Source organism: Spermophilus citellus (assembly GCF_964194105.1).
Source record: "Spermophilus citellus genome assembly, chromosome: 6".
NCBI classification, from domain to species: domain Eukaryota; kingdom Metazoa; phylum Chordata; class Mammalia; order Rodentia; family Sciuridae; genus Spermophilus; species Spermophilus citellus.
Window position 1 is genome coordinate 97,558,300 of NC_138187.1, and position 24,490 is coordinate 97,582,789.

Genomic DNA, 24,490 nt, shown 5'->3' on the forward strand with positions numbered 1-24,490 from the left:
ATCTCCCAGCCCCTTCTGCCCCTTCCTGCACACCAAGAGCACAATACTAGATGCTAAGGTTGACTCTCAAATTCTGTCTCTGCCAAATCATTCAAGACTCCCAGGATCCAACAGGTCTTCTCCCATGTTTGCAAATGTTTAAAATTCAATGACAAAAATGAGAAAGAGAAAATAAAGACGAGGAGATTAAGATGGAATCAGGAGTGATATTAGCATATAAATCTATTCCATAAAATCCTATATACACGTCTAAATTCTAAGCTTCTATATGGTCAGTGCACAGAGAAAAATAAAAACACTTATGTGTGATTTAGCACATGACTTTCTAGCAATTAAACACACACACACACACACTTGGAAAATTATCTCTACCTTGGAGCAATGTGATTTCCTCTCGAATTCTCCAAGCTACACAAACAATAATTGAAAAAGACATTTTGCAGTAATTAGCTAAAATTTTGTTAAAATGTGAAAGCTAACTGACACAACATATACCCTTTGGAAGTCCTGCTTTTTAAGAGGACTAGATTTGCAATAAGTTTTCTATTCTTTTATAGCAACAGGTTAAAAAGACTACTCCAAGTATATTTCTACCCATCTTTGACCCCAACTCAGTAACCGCCTTTCAACCTCTGGACAGCCTTAACCCCCAGTCAAGTGTGTAGTTCTAGTTCTGTTCATGCTACCATAAGCCACTGGGGCTTAGAAAAGCTGAGAACTTATATCTCTTCAGAGATCTATCCTAGTAAAAATCTGCAAGTCCTGGGGCTGGGATTGTGGCTCAGCGGTAGATCGTTCGTCTAGCACGTGCAAGGCCCTGGGTTCGATCCTCAGCACCACATAAAAATAAAATACAATAAAGATATTGTGTCCAGTTACAGCTAAAAAATAAATATTAAAAAAAATCTGCAAGTCCTGAGCTATTGTCTATACAACTGCAGCTAGCAAAAGCAAGAACTGACCCTGCTAAGCCTTCAACAGGTCTGAGGGAAAAATAACCAGGGGTCTGAGAGAGGCTACTGAGACATTCAGGCTCCTGAATGCTCTGTAGGCTAAGCAGCCTAAGAGAAAATGGTTCTATTCAGACATAAATGCCACTAACTGTAAATTAAAATAATGGAAAAATCAGATCTCATAAACATTAAAAACTTTTATGATCCAAAGACTCCACTAAAACAGCAAAAGGCAAGCAAGACTGGAAGAATCTACTTGCTATTTTTCTGATAAAGGGCTTAAAGCCTAAAACAGTATAAATAAGGCAGAATATCCAACTTAAAAAAAAATACTTAAAAAGTATATGTTCAATATACACAGAAAGGGTGTGTTAGCATCACTAATCAGCAAAGAAATGTAAATGAAAAACATATCAAGAATTACTGCCTGGAAATAGTCAATGAAGATGGTTATACACTATCCTGGGATCTAGTACTTCTCTTCTGGGCAGAAGCACACACAGATATACTAAAACTCGGTTGCAAAAATGTTACAGCAGCATTGTTTGTGAGAACTCCAAACTGGAAAAACCCAAACGTCTACAAACAGAGGCATGGATGTCTGAATCATAGTACATCATACAATGAAATGGGGGCAAAAAACCTCTAAAACTGGGTTGGGGTTGTGGCTCAGTGGCAGAGCACTTGCCTCACACAGATGAGGCACTGGGTTCAATCCTCAGCACCACATAAAAATAAATGAAAAAATAAAGATACTGTATCCATATATAACTTAAAAAAAACCTCTAAAATTATTTTAACAACAATGTTGGGCCTTCATACACAGTACTGTTCCATTTTATATAAAGTCAAAATGCAGGCAAAACCAACCTACAGGGATAGAAAGCAGCAGAGTTGCAAAAAAATGCCAGGATATGTGACCCATTGAGGCTGTTAGGTACCAATGACATTCTACTTCTTGATTTGGAGGTGGTTACATAGATGGATTCACTTTTGCAAACACTCATCAAGTCACACACCTGTATGACTTGCATACATTCTGTGTGATTGTTACACTTCAGTAGAAGTGCTTATTCAAACAGGAGAGATCAGTGAAGCCAGACTCCAGGTCTGTGACCTGATCCACAGTCACTATTCAGAAGGGAAGATGAACTGGGAATTTTCCATGGAAGCTCAAGGATGCTACATGAGAACCTTCTTTTCAAAGGTTGCTCCAGGCCCACAATGGAGAAAAGGAATGTTTCCCAGACTTTTATTTTCCAAATAAAGTTCCAGAGACTGCAAAGAACATGGAAGAGAAGAAAACCAGAAAAGAGAGAGTTCATGGAGAAACAAGGCACTGGAAAGTTTGAAGAAACCTTGTGAGGTCATGATATCCAGCTTTCTACCTTCAAATATTGGCAAACAATTAGAATAGATAGTGAATGATTTCCCATGTCACCATTTGTGCATCAGGATATAACTGTTAAGAGCCACCGATGATTCTAATTTTGCCATCAATGATGAATCCCAAGAGGCCAGTCCTGTTGTTCTGAAGGTTTTTCCTTTAATCTGTTGACTTTTATAATAAAACAGACTATTGATCAAGTTCTAATCCGTACAAGTAGCAAATTCCTGATATTAAGCTTCTAAGAATTTTTTATAAAGAGATTTTAATTTTGAAGTCATTGTCATATCAATATAAGTGCTATGTCCTTTAATACATCTGCCCATTTAAGTATTTATCCCATTTTATAACCATGGTTTTTAAAGGTCTTTCATCCTCATCACAGTCCAGAGATCCCCTCACTGTTCTTGTGCTCAGCTTTCATTCATTACACAGGATCATGCTCATCAAAACCCCAGTTAGTGATGGCTGGTCATATTCTTTGACAATAATTCTGCCACTTAGTCTAGCAGATACATCATCTGTGGCAAAACAAACCCAGTTTTCTAATGTGAACAATGACTGTCAAACTATAGAACCTTTCAAAAACAAAGAGTCCTTAATTGAACAAAAGACACCGTGGCTACCCATAAAAATGATCCACTCATCTTATACATGATATGATGGTTAATTTTATGTGTAAACTTGGAAGGCCATAGTATCCAGTCTCCACTCAGACCACAGTCTAAATGTTGCTATGGACGTATTTTTTAGATATGATTAACATTTTACTCAGTAGATCCCAAGTTAAGCAAGTTACCATTCATAACGTGCATGGGTCTTATTGATTCAGTAGAAGGCTTTCATAGAAAGAACTAAGGACCCTCTCTACTTTCTGCCCCTTCTCCACAAAGAAGAAATTCTGCCTTGTCTGTCTTCAGACTCAAACCTGCAACATCAACTCTTGCCTGGGTCTTTAGCCTGCAGACTTCAGACCTATCAACTTCCACAGTCACATGGGCCAATTCCTTGAAATACATTTCTTGCTCTTTCTAAGGATCTCTTGAATACTTATGACAGACCACAATTGTATTTTTGTACCAGAAAAACAAAGTGCATACGTCAAGTTTAATGCTACAGTTTGATGTAAACAGTTGTGCAACATAATGAATGATGCAAAGAAGTCTCGTATCCAAAATTAACACATCTCTGAATAAATCACACAATCAAGACCCCCAAAAAATAAAGACCATGCAACCAAATGTAAATTTTTCCTCTTTACATCTTTTATCCTAAAAGTTCTCCTTTCATAGATAACTCTCCAAAGTGTCCCTTCGGTTCTTTCTAGCTAGAAGGATTTTCTGACTCTAAACCACTAGAAGATTAGAGTTTCTTCAATAATTGTAAAAACTGTCTCTCTTTAAGAGTTCAACTTTATGCCAAAAAAACACAGCTTGGGCATCCAATTTGATTTCAAGGAAAAGATAATTGTAAGCCAAAGGAACCCCCCAAAAAAACAAGGAGTAGGAAATCACAAAGTTTCCTATGCATAATGTGTTCTGAAATTGTTCAGGCTCTCAACAAAGTAAAGACCAGAAAGTTTATGTAATAAGGAGTCAATGTACATGCTTCTGGGGGAAAAAACAGGTTTTAACACTGTTTATGAACACATATTTAACAAAACTCAAGGCATAAAGCTCATTATTAAGACTTACCTAGAAGTGGTTGCTCCTCCAATCAACAATGGAATCTTTATAGCTAACCTCTCCATTTCCTTGGCAACAAAAATCATTTCATCTAGGGAAGGAGTGATGAGTCCTGACAGGCCAATTATGTCTATGATTTTTAAAAAGAAAGGGAAAAAAGGACAATGAGGAGGATAAGAGAAAAAAAGGAAAAGTATTAAGACCCATTTTTAAAACTTTATAATACAGACCACAAGACCTAACATGAACTGCCAGTTTCTAATTCTAAGACACCTTTTCTGTCTGGGGGATTTTAATGTATTATCTGCTTTTGGTAGCAAATAAGATTTATAACTTGAAGTTTTGGCACAGTTTTAGGAAACCATACAACAGAAGATTTTATTTACTTTGTGATTTTTCAGACTCAAACAACACAGTATTTTAAAAACAACTATATCCAGAAAAAAAAAAAAAAAATCAAATCCAAGTGTTCGCTTTTAAGAAGCTGGTCTCCATTTCATCTCCAGAGATCAGAAGCAGCTGCCCGGTTGCTCTCACACCTCTATCAACTTCCAATGCAGATGGGCATCCCAGCAGCCCTTTGCAGAAGCTGGACTTGACAGTTTGCATGTCCCTTAGACCCCCACATGGAGTGAGCTTTACTACACTGACATACAGACTCTGGGGGAAGTGACACTGAGAGTAATCCCCAAAGGACAGTTGCACAGTACCTGCTTTGTGGTCAAGAGCAGCTTTCAGTATCTTATCGCAGGGAGTCATGACTCCTAAATCAATCACTCTGAGGCACAGAAGTGAAATGTGGGGGGGGGGGGGGGGACAGTAACAACCCATTAGAGACAAAGCTGCATGAGCATTTTCATTTTAGACATCAACACTGTTCTAATATAAAATGGAATCACACTGAAATGTTCACTAAGTACTGACATGACAATTCACCACCACAACTATGCTAAGGCACTATGCTAAGCCTTTTTTACACAACTTTCCTGAAATATAATTCCCATTTCATGGAATTTGTCCATTAAAGCATATAATGCAGCTGGGCAAGGTAGTGCATGCCTCTAGACCCAGCTGCTCAGGAGGCTGGGGCAGGAGGATCAGTTGAGGTCACAAGTTTGAGACCAGCCTAGGTAACATACAAGACCCTAGCTTAACCACAAATAAATAAAAATAAAAATTAACAAATTCAACAGTTTCTGGCATATTATTTTTTAACCCTGGTAAGACATATGTAACTTTCCACTGGAATTGGTAAGTGCACAATTCAGGAGGATTAATTACAGTTACAGTGTTGTTCAACTATTACCACTATTTTTCCAAAAGCATTTCATCAGCCTACATAAAAACATTGTAACCATTAAGCAATGACTCCCTCTTCCTCTCCTTACCCTCCCTGGCAGCCTCTACTCTGCTTCCTGTCTCTACGAATTTATCTAATCTGGGTATTTCCTATAAGTGGAACCACACACTATTTGTCCCACTGTGTTTGGCTTATTTCACTCAGCACTATGTCTTCAAGGTTCATCCACATTTCATGTGTATCACAATTTCATTCTCTTTTAGGCTGAATACTATTCCATTGTATAGACATGCCACAGGCTATGGTTTAGGTCCAGGATGTTCCCCAAAGGCCCATATGTTAAAGGTCCATGCTATGGGGAAGTGGTAGAAACTTCAGGAGGTGGGGATTAATGAGAGGTCTTCTGGTCATTCAGAGCACACCTTAAAGGGGTAGTTGGATGCTAGCCCCTTTCTCTTTCTCTTTTTTTATTTTTTGCCTTCTGTCCATGAGATGAATGGCTTTGGTCCAACATCCACTTCCTATCATGATGGTCTGCTTCAGTACAGGCCCAAAAGCAACCATATCAACCAATCATGGACTGACACCTCCAAACCTGTGAGCCAAAATTTGTTATAGGAGCAGAAAGCTGACTCATGAACATTTTGTTTACCCACTCATCTGCTGACACACATCTGGGTTGTTTCCACTATGCTAAGACCTTTGCAAAGTAATTTAATTTAACCCTCACAGAACCTCTATGATGAAACCCCTACTATGGAAAAGGATCTGGTAAGTTAAGCAAGTTGTCCAGTCAGTCACACAACTAATTAGCAGGAGAGCTGGAAGAGTTAGGATCTAAATTAGCAAAACTCATTATCTAATTCATTTAAGCCAATAAAAAATGCTGGGAAGTTCCTCAGCAAACAGCTGTTGAACAGGAGAGCCAGTGGGGAGGGGGATAGAGAAGAGGCCAGTCTCTGCACACAGAGCTGTCACAGGAAAAGCTAGAGACTTAAGACAAAGAAGAGAGGTGGATTCAGAAAGCAGGCCTCCTTCTTCTTCTCAGGGTGGCCAAGAAGGTGTGCAAAACTCAAAGGGTGGGCACACCTGAGTGGGGGACAGGCACTGGACAGAGAATGCTGGAAGTATGCTGAGGGGACAGAACAGGGCCAGAAGGTTTGATTTCCACAGGAGTGCCTCCTAGAATCCAGTAGGAGGAGCGTCTGCCCTAGGAAATGCCGCCGTTACTAACATCCTATTTTACATGAGAACATCTACAATGCTAGTCTTTTTTATCATTTAATTTTATTATATTGTTAAAAACATTTAAAAATTACATTATTTTCACTTATTTAATTATATCAACGATTCTTAAAATTCAATAGTAAAAGGTTCACATTTTTAAAAGTGTATAAGTATGAACTTTTACATGATACGTCACCAGCTGGCAACATGGGTGTTGGACACTGGGTAGGAAGGAGGCCTGCTTCTCACTGTGTGCCCTCTTGTACTGTTGGATTTTCAGCTTGTTCTCATAGTATTTTTTTAATCCTTTTTTTCTTTTCTTTAAATAAGTTAGCACACATGGAACCCTCAGTAGAAACTTTGACAGTTTCAAATCAAGAATTAACTATATTCAGCTTTGTTAGTTCTAACCTGGTAGCAAATGCCAGGGGCATGAATAATGGACAACCTGGAGGCCGCAGATAGCCAGCAGCAGCACATTTCTTTTTTAATATAGTGAAGAAAGTCTCATAACCAGATATATTGTTATACAATGAGAAGCGCAGAATCCTGCATGTAAAACTAGGCAAAAGAGTACACTGCCTCTAACTCCAGACAAAAAGGCCTGCACTTCAAAGCTGAGTTTTTCAACATTGCATGTGTTTTTAAAATCCAATTAAAACCCACCAGCACGATGCCAGTGCTACCTTGCTGTCACCGCTCGCTCTTCTGTCAGGAGCATCTCACCAATGACCGTTCATTCCCTCGCCTCTACCACAACCTCCCACTCCCACCCCAACACCTTGTCTTTCTTGACTCTCCCAGGGTTCTCCTCTGGCTCAGAGCCGCACCCCACTCTGTGGTTCATCCTATGCACATTATTGCATTCTGCCACTTGGGAGACTGAAGAGAATAAAAATGAAAGAAGTCATGAAAAATGTTGATTTTATAATCTAACCTTCTTTGTGAGTGCTCATAACATAGCTGTAAGCATTTAATTTGAGCTTCTAATTCAAAAAAATATTTAAGCTATTCTAAATGCTTTAGCAATGTCATCCATAACTACTTAAGAACATACAGAATTTAGAAAATAAATGTTATCGGACAAAAAAAATCACAAAAATAAACCTACATAGCAAGATACAGAATCAACACAGGTGCCCACTGATGGATGAATATATGTATAATAGAATACTATTTATATTTATATAATTTATGTAATATATATTTATAAAATAATATTTATATAATGAAATATATAAGGGAATATTATTCAGTCATAAAAAAATGAACAAAATCCTGTCATTTGTGGCAAAATAGATGAAATTGGAGGACATTATATTAAGGGAAATAAGCCAGATATACAAAGATGTTCTCTCTCATATGTGTAGCTTAAAAACTTGATGTCACAAGTATAAGAGAGTAGAATAGCTATTGGTAGAGACTAAGAAGAGCAGGGGAGGAAGGAGAGGAGGAAGCTGGACAACAGGTACCAAAACACAGCTGGGAGGAATAATTTCCTGCTCTACAGCACAGGAGGGTGACTATAGTTTACAGTAACCTACTATATATTTTACAAAGAACAAGAAAAGGAGCTGAGAGGTTCTAAGCATACAGAAATGATAAGGAGACAGAAATACTAATCACCCTGATTTGATCACTGCCCACCGTACACAGGTAGCACACTGCATACATGCAGCATATTGCTTACATGAATTGAAACAGCACATCATATTTCATATTTATGTACAATTATTATGTGTTTATTAAAAATAAAAAAGTAAAAAAAATCTGCATTTGCCCTCTTCAAAGGCACCTGACACTTGCTGTCACTTCCCCCTGCAATTCACACATTCCACCAACAGAAGGAAGTACCTGCACCAGTCTTCACCTTCCCCACTGTTTCCCACCTGCCCTTAGCAGAATCTGTGACCATTTCTCGTTCGTTAAAAAAACATAACGAATTCTTGCAAATCTCCCTTTCAAAATATAACCAATTAAAAGCATCTAAATAATTAATTATGAGCATTTGTACAGACAAAACCACCCTACAAAACTCCATTCAATCAGGTCTCATACAATCTCTGCTCTCAGCTTATTGAGAGGAAAAAGGGAAAATGCTGACTGCCATGGGGAGCCCCATGTTCTGGCCCTCAGGGTCTATGTTATGATGCCCATTCACAAGAAGCCTCTTGGCTACGTCCACCTGCCCAAATAGCTTTTCCTATTCTTTTTGTCCTCACTGAATGCATAATAGATAATTACTCACTTATTGCATTTGAAAAACTGTGTTCACAATTTGAAAACAGAGTAGACAAAAAATAAATAAATGAAAAAATAACCTCTAACATCTACTACTACTCGTTACCTTCCTTCCTCAATAATTAACCTGTTGAAACATTTCCCTTCTTGAATAGCAAAGGGATGAAAAGGTGAGGTCTAAGCTTACCTGAAATTATTACAGCCAAGGACCACTCCAACTATGTTCTTTCCTATATCGTGCACATCACCTTTCACAGTGGCTAGCACAATGGTGCCTTGATAAGGGTCCTGAAAGCAAGCAACACAGTGAGCATGACTGGAGTTCCTCAGAGCAGACCACGTAGTTCTCGAGAACTAGGTAAGTGCCAACCCAGAAAGGGATTAATACAATTACCTCAAAGATGAGCCTGAGACCCAAATACTGCACTAGGCAAGCAGAGTGCTGTAAGCTCGAGCAGTTCAAATGAGCCCATCTGCAGAGTAACCACAAGGGCTTCAACCAAGATTGTGCACTGCAACCTCTCAAGAACAGCTCAAGTTCAAACAGAACAATCCCACAGCTAAAGACCACATCCTTCACCCCAAAACTGTCTGATAAATGTTTACTGTCAACATTTAGAGGAGGGGGTAGAAAAGAGGAGATGTTCACTGCAATGTCCCCTGCCAGAATCTGAAAATAACCACACTGGCCCAGTGTAGAGTATTAGGGGTAACTTTTTGCTTCTTCCACATGGTCGTTATGTACGCTGCCAGCACATTGCCTACCCTCCAAGGGAAAAAACAAAGAACAGTGAGCAAGGCAATGGCGTTTTTATAAACACTATGTCTGTCTGGGCTGGATCAATTGAAGAATTAAGAATCCCAAGAGCCAAAGCTGCCTGAGCTTCACTGGGAACCAAGCAAATTTAAAAGGCTTAATGATTTATTCTGGTGGTACAATCAGCAAAAATTAAACTGAATTCAGTAGCGGTATCAAGGACACTATTAGTAGAGAGAGAATATTTGTTTGTTCAAAAAAAAAAATCATCCAAAACCAACCATTAGCCCATTACCTAACAAACAAGAGCAGATCTTCGTAGCTGCAGTATCAGCACAAAACTTGGTACAAAGTAAATATCAGTTAACGAAGGACTGTCTTGATTGAAAAATTACATCTGTATTAAAAAATTCATAAAGCTACATTCAAAGGAAAACCCTAAGTTATCCTGAAGCTTGGTAAAAGGAGGGACAGATGTTGGATCATTTCTCTACTTTATCTTCAGTGATAAACAGCAAGCCAGCCTGACTGCCTAGTCCCCTACCCCACCCCAACAGGAGTCTCCCAGGCCCACTCTTTAAAGGGCCCACAGGCCTGAAAAAAAAAAACAACTTGCCTCTTCTTCTACTGTGCAATTAAGCACTCTGTTTTCTTCTCTTTCTTTTTCCATAAAGGGGATAAGGTGGCCAACAGCCTTCTTCATGACCCGAGCTGACTTTATAACCTGGGAAAAAGCAGAGCTGGTTATCTGACTACTGCAACCACAGCCAGTGACAGCCACATGGCTTCTGATGGCACCTGTGAAACCCCAGCACAAGCTCAGAACACACACTTTAACTTCGAGCTAGCTATACTGGACTCTGCTTCTGACATTGAGCAGAGTGAAAAATAAGCTCCCTGAGGGAAAGGCCAGTGAAGGAGGCAGAGCAGAAGGAAAACAAGGCTAGAAACCAAACATTGAAACTTCCATCTTCTTGAACTTCTGCCTGTTAGTTTTTCTCTGGCTAGAAGGCCTCTTGTCGCTTATCTTTCAGGGTTAAAGTCCCTCCACCATGTGCTCATTCTCAGCCTTTTCTTCTCCACACTCCTTAAAATTGAGCCTCAGACAAGACAAGTCCCCTTCCATCCTTCATCGCCTCAGACCCGTAACCTAGATGCTCAGCAAGTGTTTGTTAATTCATGGGCTAGCAGCTGCTGCAATTCAAAATAAAGAGTGGTGTTCTTACTTGAAATCTATCATTTAATGTAACTATTTAAAACAGTAATATTTTTTCAAAGTATGTATTATTTAAGATGAACACTTGCTGGTCAAATCAAATCTATCTTGAGTCTTACTTTACTTCTGAGAGTAAAAGGTGGTACAGAAAATCAGAACAAAGATTATGAAGCTAGCAATTTCCAGATGATTTCTAGCTTCCACACCACTCTAAAGACGGGTTTCCCGACGTGATTCTGCAATCTGCATTTGGGGTAAAATTGGGGGTTCATAACCCACTTCAATCTAATGTATGAAATATGATATGTCAAGAGCTTTGTAATATTGTGAACAACCAATAAAAAAATTAAAAAAAAAAAAGACAGGTTTCCCCACACAACTCCAAAACACATCTGGGCAAGGACTGGTCCAAATCAAAACTTGAACAGAGTAACCAAACTCACTACTCACTAAGACAAGGAAGAGATTCAACTGTGAACATGTCTCCCTATTTTTGCCAACCTGAGGTAGAAACATTTTTCCAGCTCCAAAAAGATCACCAACAACTTTCATGCCATTCATCAGGGGTCCTTCGATTATATTCAGAGGTCGGGGATATTTTTCCTGATTTAACCTGGCTTCCTCAGTATCCTGGATAATATATTTTTCAATGCCCTTCAAAAAAAAAAAAAAAGGTTGTGGGAAGAATAAAGGGAAAAAAATGGCTTAAGTCCAAACAACCAACAGAAAATGATTCATAGATATGCTTAAGAATGAGAGTCCTGAAATCAGACTGTGTAAGTTCAGATCCTGGCTCCCAGCACCCACTCAAGCCATTTATTAAGCTTTAGTTTCCTAAGAGTGCCACAATATCTTGTTCATACGTTTTGAGATTTATTAAATTAAATAACCCATGTTAAGTGCTTAGCTGGCTTTCTTGATATAAAGTAATACTCACAAAAGTGTGCTATTAATGAGAAGGTGGACTAATAAGTAGATTTCTAATTCAGATGTTTGTATTCTTGTATTTTAACAGGTTATACTTTAATAATATCTCTGCCAAATCAGTGTTTTCTCACTACTTGGCTGGAAGATGAATGAGGTTGAGTGGGGTTCTCAGGTGAAGTTCAAAAAGAGAAGACTCCCCAATCTAGGCTTGAACAAGCCCTCCTCCAGGGTCCCCAACTCACAGATCTTGGATGTGGCTGAACTAGTTCCACAAACTGAAATATGTGAATCACAAAAGGCAAGAGTTGAATTTTAGATGCCACTCCCTCCAAAAAAGAACTCTGAAATTCTCCAGACTCACAAATGGGAAAACTGAAGCCAAGAGATTATTTATCTCACCAAAATCCCAAACATCCAGAGAAGAACCAGTACTGACCTGCTGACAGACTAAAAGCAACCTGGTCAGGGTAGGGTTCTCAACCTCAGTACTACTGACCTTGGGCTGGAATAGTCTTTGTTGTGGAGGGCTGTGGTGTGTACCACAGGACATTGAGCAACATCCCTGGTCACTGGGATTCCAGTGACATCTCCCACCCCCACCTTGACAACCACACATACCTTTAGATAGTGCCAAATGTGCTATCATATAATGCAGGGCAGGAGGGCCACCCAGGTTGAGAATCAGCAACCAGGAGTCCATGGCCTCTCTTGCTCCAGCTGCTGTCACAACCAACCCTCCCACAATGGCATCAGACAGCAGTGACAAGCTATCAGCTGGCCAGTGCAGGTTCCCGAACTCACCTTCACAAGAGCATACTCTAGCCGTTGTTCAATGGGACTGTTCCTCCACTCATCGGTCTGAATGACCTTCTTCCCTCCTTTGCCATGAGTCTGAAATGAATTGAAATTTGAACAAAGAAATAGACGCAGGAAGTCACTTATTTGAACCATTTGGCAGCAACTAATAAACTGTCTTACTCTTTTACATTCCCAGCTCCCAGCAGAGTGCCCAGCATGAATTATGACACTGACCAACCACAGTACCAGGTCTGGTGAGATGCACAAGCAGCTCTTCCTCCTTTTTCAATTTTCACCTGAACTCTCATTCCTGTGGCAAGCTTCCTTAACCACCTCCACCTTTGGGGTCCATGCCACCTCAACATCCTCATAGCACCCTGTGCCTCCCCTACCACAGCACCTACCACACTGGATTAAGATCACCTCTGTACATTTTCTGCAGGTCTCAGTGAACATCAGTTGAATGCATTAATGCTGAACAAAAACTGATGTTGCTGGAGCAATGCTTGTGCAGGATAGTAGAGGCAAATCACAGAGGGCCAGAAATTCATGCCGTGGAGTTGGACTTAACCTCCAGGGCAACTGTGTGGTGGGACAGGAGATACTCGTCACAGTTCTGGAGCTGCAGGGTCATATTAAACGTAGTGTTTTTAAGGGAAATTCAGAAGGGGCCTAGCCTGAGTGCTGATAACAGGAAAGGCCAATAAAAACAAACATGAAGACATCAAGTTACCAGTACAAATAAAAGAAGGAAAGATTTGGGGAGAAAACCAAGATATAGGACCAGAGTGGTAACTGGAATAACAACAATAGGAGTCTTTCATGTAGAAAAATCTAAAGAATAATTAAAAAAAGAAAAAGTCCTTCTAAAGCTCATATTCCCTTCACTGGTACATGTTCTACCAGCCACACAACCAGACAATTCCTGCCTAAGGGATGGAATTGCTGGGTTAAGACAAAGCGGTCTATTCCAAATACTTTGGGTGGTGGGAATATGAGTGATTTTATTCTCTCCTTTTGCTTACCTGTATTTTGTAAATTTTCTAGAAGTAATATATGTCACTTGCTACAAGAAAAATATATTTCACACTTCAAAACAAATACATAGAAATTTAAGTTCCAGTGCACACCTGTAATCCTAGCATCACGGGAGGCTGAGGTAGGAGGATCAGGAGTTCAAAGCCAGCCTCAGCAGTTTAGCAAAGCCCTACACAACTTAGCCAGACCCTGTCTCAAAATAAAAAATATTAATATGGGGATGTGGCTCAGTAGTTGAGTCCCCAGTACCAAAAAAAGAAATTTAGGTTCAGAATGCTGAAGCAGAGTAGGAATGGTCCATTTCTCTTTCCTTACCCTAACCACAATACCTTCTCTAGAATGTTTGTTGATCTGAAGACATGATTAGGTATGTGCTTCTATTCTACAATGAAGGTCCAATAATTGTGAGTAATAAATTCAAAGAAAGGAAAAAGCCATGTTAGACACTTTTCTCTCTACCTGGGCATAATGTAAGAGCTTCTCAGTGGCTTCAGGGTCTTTATTCCAGATGAGGTCTTCACAGAGCTCAAGAAGTTCCTTGTGGATATCATCATATACTGGGAGGTTTCCTGCATTCACTATCCCCATATCCATACCAAACTAAGGGCAATAAAAAGAAAAGTGAGGATTTCCAGTGATGCCCTAAATTAGGAACCAGAAAGAAAACATTTTAGGCCATAGTCTCAGTCACAACTAATTGACTCTGCATTGGTGCCCCAAAGCAGCCTTAGATAAAACACAGGTGAATGCTGCATTTAGGGGGTACCCTAAACAAACCTCCTTTACAGAAACTGATCACAGGCCAGTTAGTCTGAGGGCCACAGTGGACAAACCTTGCCCTAAGTGAAAGCTGGTTTCAGGGGCAAGCAGGCCTTCAATCATACCTTGATTGCGTGGTAAAGGAAAACCCCATGCATTGCTTCTCGGATGGCGTCCATTCCTCGGAAGGAGAAGGACAAATTGGAAAGACCTCCACTTATTCTGACTCCTGGTAAAGTTTCCTGGCAAAAATTTTAAAATGTGAAAACAGTGTCGATTTTGCCCAAAACACCAATCACAGTTCTTAAGCTTTATATTCGAGTGGAAAATAAACAACAAGTCCAAAGTAACACAGAACTTTCTGTAATCAGACACAGACCCAAGTTTGCTGTATGATGGTGCTGTAAAGGCACAGCTTCATCAGTGTCCCTCACTAGACTTTAGTCTCCCTAAGGGAAAATATAAAATTCTACTTTATCTCTGTGTACTTCAGTAATGACCCTGATAGAGTATAATATATAATGAGTATTCCATAAAATCCTTGCTGGATAAATGATAGAGAAGAAAGTGGTAGAGGGAGAGCATGTTAGTGTGCAAGCAAACACACACACACACACACACACACACACACACACACACACACACAGTTCCCCATTCATTGAAAGCACAAACTACCTGAAGGTATTTGTAACTAAATGAACAAACGCTGTTGTTCATTATAAACTTGACCAATTACAAAAGGACAAAAGGCAACTGAGGTTCCTGCTGCACCTATGATAATATCAAGCATCATCAGGCATGTGCAACAACAGGATCTCTGATTTACTGTTGGCTCAAGGACAAACTGGCTCAAGCACTGAGGAAGACAGCTTGCTATTATCTAGTACTATGACCCAACCACTGGGCTTCTGGAGTATATGCTAAAGAAACTTGGGCATGTGTGCCCAAGATATGTATAGAAGAATGTTCACAGCAGCATTGCTCATGAGGCCCAGAAGCTGGAAACAAACCAGTTTTCCCTCTATGGTAGAATGGTTAATTATGGCGTAATGATACAATGGAATATTATACATTCAAAGAATGAACAAATGACAGTTACAGCAATGCAGATGAAACTTTTTCTTTTTTTTTTTTTAGTTGTAGATGGATACAATAACATTATTTTATTGATTTATTTTTATGTGGTGCTGAGGATCGAATCCAGTGCGAGGCAAAGCACTCTACCACTGAACCTCCATGAATCTTTAAAATGAGTATGAATAAAGAAAAAAGTCATAAATATCTTATGATTCCCTTCAAGCTAAAAAACAGGCAAAATTAAACTATATTGTTTAGATATTCAGTTGGTTCTCATAGTTCTGCCCTATAAAGTCACTGTAAACTCTGAAATAGGGAATATTGACGCCCTGCTCCAAGAGAAATACCTGGTCACAACCTTTTCATCAGCCCATCAATGCTGGGCACATCATAGCCTTCCTGCATTCATGAATGCTAGCCAAGCCAACATAAGCCTTAGGGCCATCTTAAAAAGCAAAACCACCATCCGAACACAGTGGCATACACCTGTGATCCCAGCAAAACAAGAGGCAAAGGCAAAGGATCACTGGTTTGAAGCTAGTCTCAGTAACTTAGCAATACCCTGTATCAAAATGAAAGAATAAAAGGGGCTGAAAATGTAGGTCAGTAGTAGAATACTCTGGATTCACTCCCCAGTGCCATCAAAACAAAGTTTAGGAAAAAAATAACCCTAAATAATATGGTTAAATCAGGATGATGACTATGACATGAAATTCAGAATGAGGTATACCCAGAAAAGGAGACATACAAGCTTAAGTGTGTTACGCTGTGACACTATGAAGTGTGTCCCACTTCATAATTTAAACAGCATCACAAAAAATTTTAAAGTCTCTAACTTGAAAATTTACTACACAATGAGAATGTCAATATACCCATCCAAAAATATGTGATAACGCTAACCATTCACTAGACCCCTGTGATAAATTTGAGATGTCTTGGATAGAAAAGAGAAAATGACCCTTACTTACTTTAATGACTCTAGTTGCATGGATAAAATTTATAGCATACAAGTTATGTTCTTCCATTCCAGTACCAATGGTGAGGATGTTGGGGTCAAAGATGATGTCATTTGGATTAAAGCCCAGTTTTTTCACAAGTAAATGGTAGGCTCGAGTGCATATACTGATTTTGACATCTGTTTCTGTCGCCTAGGGAAAGGAGAATATATGAAATATAAAAAATAAAAACAAAGTGTTATATGAAAACAGTACATTTCACTTGTTGAAAGCACTCAAGTGTCAACACATGGATTTCACAGAAATACAAATGCCAAGCAGCCTCTAAATATTTACCAAATTATTTTATATTTCAGAGGAGGAATCTGTTTGAAAAAAATACACACACACACACAAACACACACACACATATATATATTTTTTAATTTGAAATGAGTCTTTTTCAATATGATTGATGTATGTACATTCCATGTATGTATATATCAAAATGCATTCTACTGTCATGTATGACTAAAAAAAATAAATAAAAATTAAAAAAAAAAAAAAAAAAAGAAATGGGTCTTTTTAAGTTGTCCCAGCTGAACTTGAACTTAGTGTTCTCTTCCCTCAATCTCCAGGGTGGCTCAGAATGAAGGAATGTACCACTGTGCCTGGCTCCCTTTGTATTTTTATCAACATTACAGGTAAGATTTTTTCTGAAAAAATCAAATTTTATATGCATATAAATGGCATATTTAATAAAGAGGCTTCTTAAAAATACACATGATAAAAATGCAAACACTACTAAAAGACAGACTAAAAATAAGTGTCCCTCCTTCTCCTGACCTTCCTGCAAGTCCTTTCACCCCAGAAGCACTGCCATCGCTTTCCTGAATTTTCCACCCTAACAATATATGCTGATCTGAGGACTCATGTTTATTCCCCATCCTCCAGTACAGCACTGACTTGTTAGCATGTGCCTCGGCTTACAGATATGAATCACAGAATTCCCTAGGACTCCAGCAAGGCTCACTCCCCACGGCTTCCCTTCCCCTTACCATCAGGCTCTGCCTCCAGCCAAGGCTCATCATGCCCCTCCTCCACTCCACTCACTCACCCTGCTCCTCCCATAGGCCTAACCCCTCCAATCCTATGCTCCTGAGCCCTGGCATGAACTGCTGCCACTGCTCCAGATACCCCAGACATGGTTTTGTGCCTCAACATCTCAGGAATCTGGCCAAAGGCCCCTTTCAGAAGTTGCTTTAATCACCCTCCATAAAGTAGCCCCACCATTCTTCCCTCCTTCTCCTTCTTCAGAGCAGGTCTTTTCAGAATCTGTACTAATTTGGCAACTTCTTTGTTATTTTTGGTTAATACTTATTATTAAATTCCCAACCTGTCTCCTGACAGCTAGAATGTCAGTCTTACTGTATCCCCAGTACCCAGAGCAGTACCTGTCAGAGGATGCGTTCAATATCATTTGTTGAATGAATATATGAGGGAAATATATGTCTGAACTTTTGTCATAGAAGCTGTCTTTGGGTCAGACTTGCAACTTTAATACTCAGCACACTCACCAATTTACATCTTGAATTTCTGGCTACATGAAAAATGAAACATGCTCTGGGGGAAAAAAAAAAAATATATATATATATATATGAATCTACCTTACCCGCAGTTTCACTCTCCACTATTTCAGTTACCTGTGGTCCACTATGGTCCAAAATATTAAATGGAAAACTCTAGAAACAAACAATTCTTTTTTTTTTTTTCTTTTAAACAGATGGACAGAATGCCTTTATTTTAGTTTTATGTGGTGCTAAGGATCGAACCCAGTGCCTCATGCATGCTAGGCAAGAGCTCTACCACTGAGCCACAGCCATAGCCCAGATCTTTTATTTTTTTTTTTAATTTTTTTTAACCATACAATTTATTTTTATTTTTTTAAGACATACATGACAGCAGAATGTATTTTGACATATAATACATACATGGAATGTACATACATCAATCATATTATCTATTCTATTCTGCTGCCCTTCCTATCCTCCCTACTCCTCCTCTCCTCTCCCATCCTTTCTCTCTATCCAATCTAATGTGACACACTTTTTTCTTTTTCTCATTACAGCATCATATATGTATTCTGTATAAAAATGAGGTTCTCCTTCCATCTTCCATGCAATTCCCCTTCTCCCTCTTTTTCCCTCCCATCTCTCTTCCCTATTTAGTGGTAGACTTCTTCTCATGCTCTTCCTCCCTATCCCATTTTGAGTCACCCCCCTTATATCAGAGAAGACATTCGGCATTTGTTTATTAGGGATTGGCTAACTCCACTTAGCATAATCTGTTCTAATGCCATCCATTTCCCTACAAATGCCATGATCTTGTTATTTTTTAGTGCTGAGTAATATTCCATTGTGTATAATTGCCACATTTTTTTAATCCACTCATCTATTGAAGGGCATCTAGGTTGGTTCCACAGTCTAGCTATTGTGAATTGTGCTACTATAAACATTGATGTGGCTGTGTCTCTGTAGTATGCTTTTTAGGTCTTTTGGGTATAGTCCGAGAAGGGGAATAGCTGGGTCAAATGGTGGTTCCATTCCCAGCTTTCCAAGGAATCTCCATACTGCTTTCCAAATTGGCTGCACCAATTTGCAGTCCCACTAGCAATGTATGAGTGTACCTCCCCCCCCCCCCCCGCCCACATCCTCTCCAGCACTTGTTGTTATTTGACTTCATAATGGCTGCCATTCTTATTGGAGTGAGATGGTATCTTAGAGTAGTTTTAATTTGCATTTCTCTGATTGCTAGAGATGGTGAGCATTTTTTCATGTATTTGTTGATTGATTGTATATCCTCTTCTGAGAAGTTTCTGTTCAAGCCCTTGGCCCATTTGTTGATAGGGTTATTTGCTTTTTTGTTGTTTAACTTTTTGAGTTCTTTGTATACTCTAGAGATTACAGCTCTATCTGATGTTTGAGGGGTAAAAATTTGTTCCCAGGATGTAGGCTCCCTATTAACCTCACATATTATTTCTCTTGCTGAGAAAAAACTTTTCAGTTTGAATTCATCCCATTTGTTGATTCTTGGTTTTAACTCTTGTGCTATAGGTGTCTTATTAAGAAATTTGGGGCCTGCCCCCACGTGATGAAGATTAGGACCAACTTTATCTTCTATTAGACGCAGAGTCTCTGGTCTGATTCCTAGCTCCTTGATCCATTTTGAGTTGACTTTTGTGCATGGTGAGAGAAAGGGATTCAATTTCATTTTGTTGCATATAGATTTCTAGTTCTCCCAGCACCATTTGTTGAAGATGCATAGCCCAGATCTTAAGTTTTAAAATCGAATTCCACCCTGAGTAGGTTGATGAAATCTTGAACCAACCTATAACTGTCCTGCTCCACTCACCCTAGGACATGAATCTTATCTGTCAGCATATACTTGCAGTACATATTACCTGTTCCTTGGCCCTATGCAGCTAGGTGGATTACAAGACCTACTACAGCAGGATCATAGTGCTTATGTTCAAGTAACTCTTATTTTACTTGCTAATGGTCACAAAGCACGAGGGAACAAATTGCTGACAATTTGGAAATGCCAAAGGGAAGCCTTAAAATGCTTCCTTAGAACAAAATCTTTACCAAATGCACCTCCGATAAAGCATCCTCCCAGAAAGCATTAATCTCTTGGATAAAGAACTCAGAAAACTTAACATTAAAAAAAAACAATCCAATCAATATAGTCCTTACCTGAACAGACACTTCACAGAAGAAGAAATACAATCAATCAACAAATATATGAAAAAGTGTTCAACATCTCTAGCAATTAGAGAGATGCAAATCAAAACTACTCTTAAGATTTCATCTCACTCCTGTCAGAATGGCAATCATCAAGAATACAGGCATCAGTAAATGTTGGCGAGGATATGGAGAAAAAGGTACACTCATACATTGCTGGTGGGACTGCAAATTGGTGCAACCACTATGGATACAATTTTTCAGACAAACAATCTAATGAAGTGCGCTCAAAATATTAAATGTATACACACCCTTTGGCTCACTTCTATGAACTGATCCCAAGAAAATCATTCTCTACAAGTGAAAGTGCTGCATAAATTAGGATATTCACTGGCCATTGTTCACACTACTAAAAAATTAGTTCAATAGACTAATTAAGGCATATGCTGAAATATAATGCAACCATGGAATTATAATCCATATTTACTAAAATGGGAAGATGTCCACATTCTGTCAAGTTGGGGAATGAGATGCCGAATGGCAGAGGCAATCTTGTTTATATCTACTTTTCCATTTACCAGAACCTCTTCTATTCATTCCCCCATGGCCTCCTGGACTTCTCCCTCATTTTATTTGGGTTTTCAAACATTTCCTCCACAGAGGGGCCTTAGGAGACCACTCGCCTCAGCAACTTCAAGAGGCGCTAAGCAACTCAGTGAGACCCTGTCTCTAAATAAAATACAAAATAGGGCTAGGGATGTCGCTCAGTGGTTGAGTGCCCACTGCCTCCCCAGTACCAAAAAAAAAAAAAAAAAAAAAAAAAAAAAAAATTCCATCTTTTGTATAAGAAGAGTTAACAACACTTCTGTTACAAATGATTTTATCACAAAAATTTTTTAAAGGCAGAAATAAAAAACTACACCATTTATTAACTGCTAATGTGTTCCCATATGAGACTATGCCTACCTCTAAGCTATCATCAGGTTGTTTATTTTCTGTTCACACTATTTATTAAATAAAATTGGGATCATCTCCCTCCCCCCACCCCCGCCCATGGTTCCATCAACTCATTCTTTTTATTTTTTTTTTTTATTGATTGTTCAAAACATTACAGAGCTCATGATATATCGTCTTTCATACATTAGACTCAATTGGGTTTTGAACTCCCATTTTTACCCCCAGATACAGATTGCAGAATCACAACTGTTACATACTCACAATATTACATAATGGCATATTAGTGACTGTTGTATTCTGCTTCCTTTCCTATCCCCTACTATCCCCCCTCCCCTAACTCATTCTTTTTAAATGCTGCAAAATTTAAGCATTTGCCTAGTAATGGCTATTTAGAGTTTTCTCAATTTTTGGCTATCATAATACTAAAATGACTGTGAACACATAGCCTTACATACTGAACCTACTACAAGATTTCCAAGACAGGATTAATCGAAAGGGATGGATTTTTCAATTTCTTTAGTTACTGAACAGATACCAAGATATCTTGCTTATGAAAATTATGTGAGGTATAAAATATAACAATGTAATGATCACCCAGTGAAACCATAGTTGTATTTGAAGCTTCCCATATGCCCCACCCTGATTCCATGGCAGGGATATTTTATGAGACCTATCATTTATCAATCCTTTTGTTTCTGTTTGTTGAAGAAAATAAACATGATTGCTTTTTTAAAAACAGTATCTTCTCACAGGCTATTTGTATCAGTATCTTACTGGCTATTTGTACTCCTTTTTCTATAAATTGCTTATTTTTTTTGTCCAGTCTATGAACTTCCAAGTCAACCTAATTTTGGTGTCTGATCTATAGAAATTCTTTGCACATTAGTGACATCAGCCCATTCTATTACTCATGTCACAAATAGTACCATGTCTTTGCCATATAATAAAGTTTTATATTTTTATGTAAATATTTTTCCTTTCTGGCCTTTTGAGTTAATGATATTTTCTGCAACACTAGTTAGAATTTTCCTATATATTCTTTAGAATGTTTTACATTTAAATATTTTATCAGTGTAGACTTTAGTGTATGGTGGGGATGGGGCTAGTGCTGAGGTGGTAGGACCTTCATCAGTGGTGAAATCATAAGAATTCTTCAAAAATGGATTAATGTTGTCTTTATACAAATGGGTTCCTTACAGTGAGAGTGGGTCTGTTATAAAGATAAATTAAATTCTCTTGCTCTCTCTCACCCTCTCTGACCTTCTGCTAGGGGATGACGCAGGAAGAAGACCCTTACCAGATGTAGTCCCCAAATCTTAGACTTCTTGCATCCAGAACTATAAGCCAAATAAACTTCTATTGTTTATAAATTATCAAGTCTGTGTTAATCTGTTAGAGCAGCACAAAATGTATTAAAAGAGGACTCTGACTTTATTTTCTTCCAAATGCATAACCAGTTGTCCCAGTAGTGTTTACTGAATAATTCAACCTTTCTCCACTGATGTAATGACTTTGTTCTATACCAAACCTTCACATTTATACGTGCATGCATGCGTCTGTGTGTGGATACAGACATATGTATTGTGTACATGCATGTACATAAAGCTACTTCAGAATTCATTTTCTCCCACTGCTATCTGACCTGGATGATACAGTACAACTAGGTAGACAGAAATCACTCACCTGTCCTTCTTCATCAAAAGCCATAATCACCACAGCAGCTCCAAACTTCTTAATCTTCCTGGCCTTCTCCAAGAAGTCCTCCTCTCCCTCCTTCAAACTAATGCTGTTGACGATGCACTTCCCCTGGCAGCACTTTAACCCAGCTTCAATCACAGCAAAATTCGAAGAGTCAATGCACAAGGGCACCTAAGAGAAAGGCAAGAAAATAATCATGATGTGTGGAAAAGACAGACAGGATTTTAGTACATTTGTTCTTAAAGCCCAACATTCTTGGAGTAATTTCAACATACAAGAGACTACATGCATGAGCCAGGACTTTACAATTCAAAGACCAGAATGGAATCAGTAAGATCATTTTCCTGGTTTCAGCCCTAGTTCACACTTTCAAGTGCCTTAACCCTGAGGCAAACACCTCAAGTGAGATTCAGACATCCCTGGTTGAACTGAGGGATTAAGGTTTAGCCTCATGCCCTTTGGAAATAGCCCTCTAGCCAAGTTATTCGATTTCAGTTTTCCCTTTAGATAATCAAGTTCCTCAGTGAGGAGAAAATGAGTTTTAACATTAGAAAGTAAAAGTAGATCCAATACTCAACAAATGTATTTAACTAAAATAAAGGACAATAGTGAAATGTGCAGAGAACAGGTTTCTTTCTCATTAGTGCCTCTGTATCAAGGAAAGTGAAAGGAAGGATTTAAAGGAAGGATTCAATGGGTATAAAGAAATGAAACACGGAGGCTGATCTAGGCCCCATTGTTAAATTAAGGCATTCAATAAATAATTTAAGTGACCACTATGTCAGATCCCACACAATGTTAAGACACACAGGTCCCTGGCTTCACCAAGGCTATAAAGATAAATGATTAAACAGTAATTTCTTAAGAGCAGTAAATGCTACAACAAAAGAGAAGCACAAAGTACTTTGAAAGGGTATTTCAAGGGAACCAATCTGTCTGAGGCAGTAGGAAAGAAGAGGGAGAATTCAAGGAACATGTTTCAACAGAGTTGTAAGAAATTCCCTAAATCACACCTCCAAAGACAACAGGAAAAAAACAAGCACTCTGCCAATTTTCTCTTTCTTAGCATGCAAGTAATGTGGGGTTTCCTAGGAAAAGGGTCAAATGCAATGAAATACCAGACCAATGTTTTAAGGAATTCGGTGACAGCATAGTGTCCCGACCCTACTGGTGAAAACACGCTACTAGAGCATTTGTATGCTATACTATAACTGACCAAAATTTGGTCTCCAATAAATTTTAGCAGTAGGTCAAAAACAAGAAAAGAGAAAATTACCATAATGATTGGGGCACTAAGTAACAGTCTCTTAAGTCATGAGAGTCCTTCACAGCTGACAAGACACTGTCATCATTATAATTCACAGACCAGACAGAGCAGGTAAGACAGCCCACTTATGGAAACCAGGGCCAATCACAGCTCATGGGGTGCCTGGACTCTGAGGGCATCCAGCTTTCCTGCCACTAGCAAGCAGATAAGCCACTGGCTCCACCTCTGAGTCTGACTGACTTTCAACAGGCCCCTGAGTTTCTTTGCTCCTTAAATTCTCAAAAGGTCTATTAAACCCAGAAAAGTGGCGAAACTTTTTTGTAAGGGTTTTTTTTTTTGGTTTGTTTTGGGTACTGGGGATTGATCTCAGGGCTCCTCAACCTCTCAGCGACATCCCCAGCCCTATTTTGTATTTTATTTAGAGACAAGGTCTCACTGAGTAGTTAAGGGCCTTATTAAGTTGCTGAAGCTAGCTCTGAACTTGTGATCCTCCTGTCTCAGCCTCCCAAACCGATGGGATTACAGGTG

At 38.9% G+C, this 24,490-nt stretch overlaps 1 protein-coding gene across 7 annotated transcripts in view; it reads right to left on the minus strand.

Moving 5' to 3' along the window:
• Window positions 1–24,490, minus strand: part of MTR (5-methyltetrahydrofolate-homocysteine methyltransferase) — a 93,138-nt gene that overhangs the window by 23,636 nt on the left and 45,012 nt on the right. For 4 of the 7 annotated variants that reach the window (XM_081299645.1, XM_081299643.1, XM_081299649.1 and 1 more), the window contains 11 exons: window positions 22,681–22,866; window positions 16,334–16,513; window positions 14,414–14,530; window positions 13,989–14,129; window positions 12,495–12,584; window positions 11,268–11,420; window positions 10,167–10,274; window positions 8,981–9,081; window positions 4,736–4,803; window positions 4,035–4,155; window positions 373–408 (listed from right to left, as the gene is read on the minus strand). In XM_081299645.1, coding sequence (XP_081155771.1) covers window positions 373–408; window positions 4,035–4,155; window positions 4,736–4,803; window positions 8,981–9,081; window positions 10,167–10,274; window positions 11,268–11,420; window positions 12,495–12,584; window positions 13,989–14,129; window positions 14,414–14,530; window positions 16,334–16,513; window positions 22,681–22,866 — 1,301 coding nt within the window. The remainder of the gene's footprint in view (window positions 1–372; window positions 409–4,034; window positions 4,156–4,735; window positions 4,804–8,980; window positions 9,082–10,166; window positions 10,275–11,267; window positions 11,421–12,494; window positions 12,585–13,988; window positions 14,130–14,413; window positions 14,531–16,333; window positions 16,514–22,680; window positions 22,867–24,490) is intronic. The other 3 variants (XM_081299646.1, XM_081299644.1, XM_081299648.1) reach the window with 3 other exon arrangements.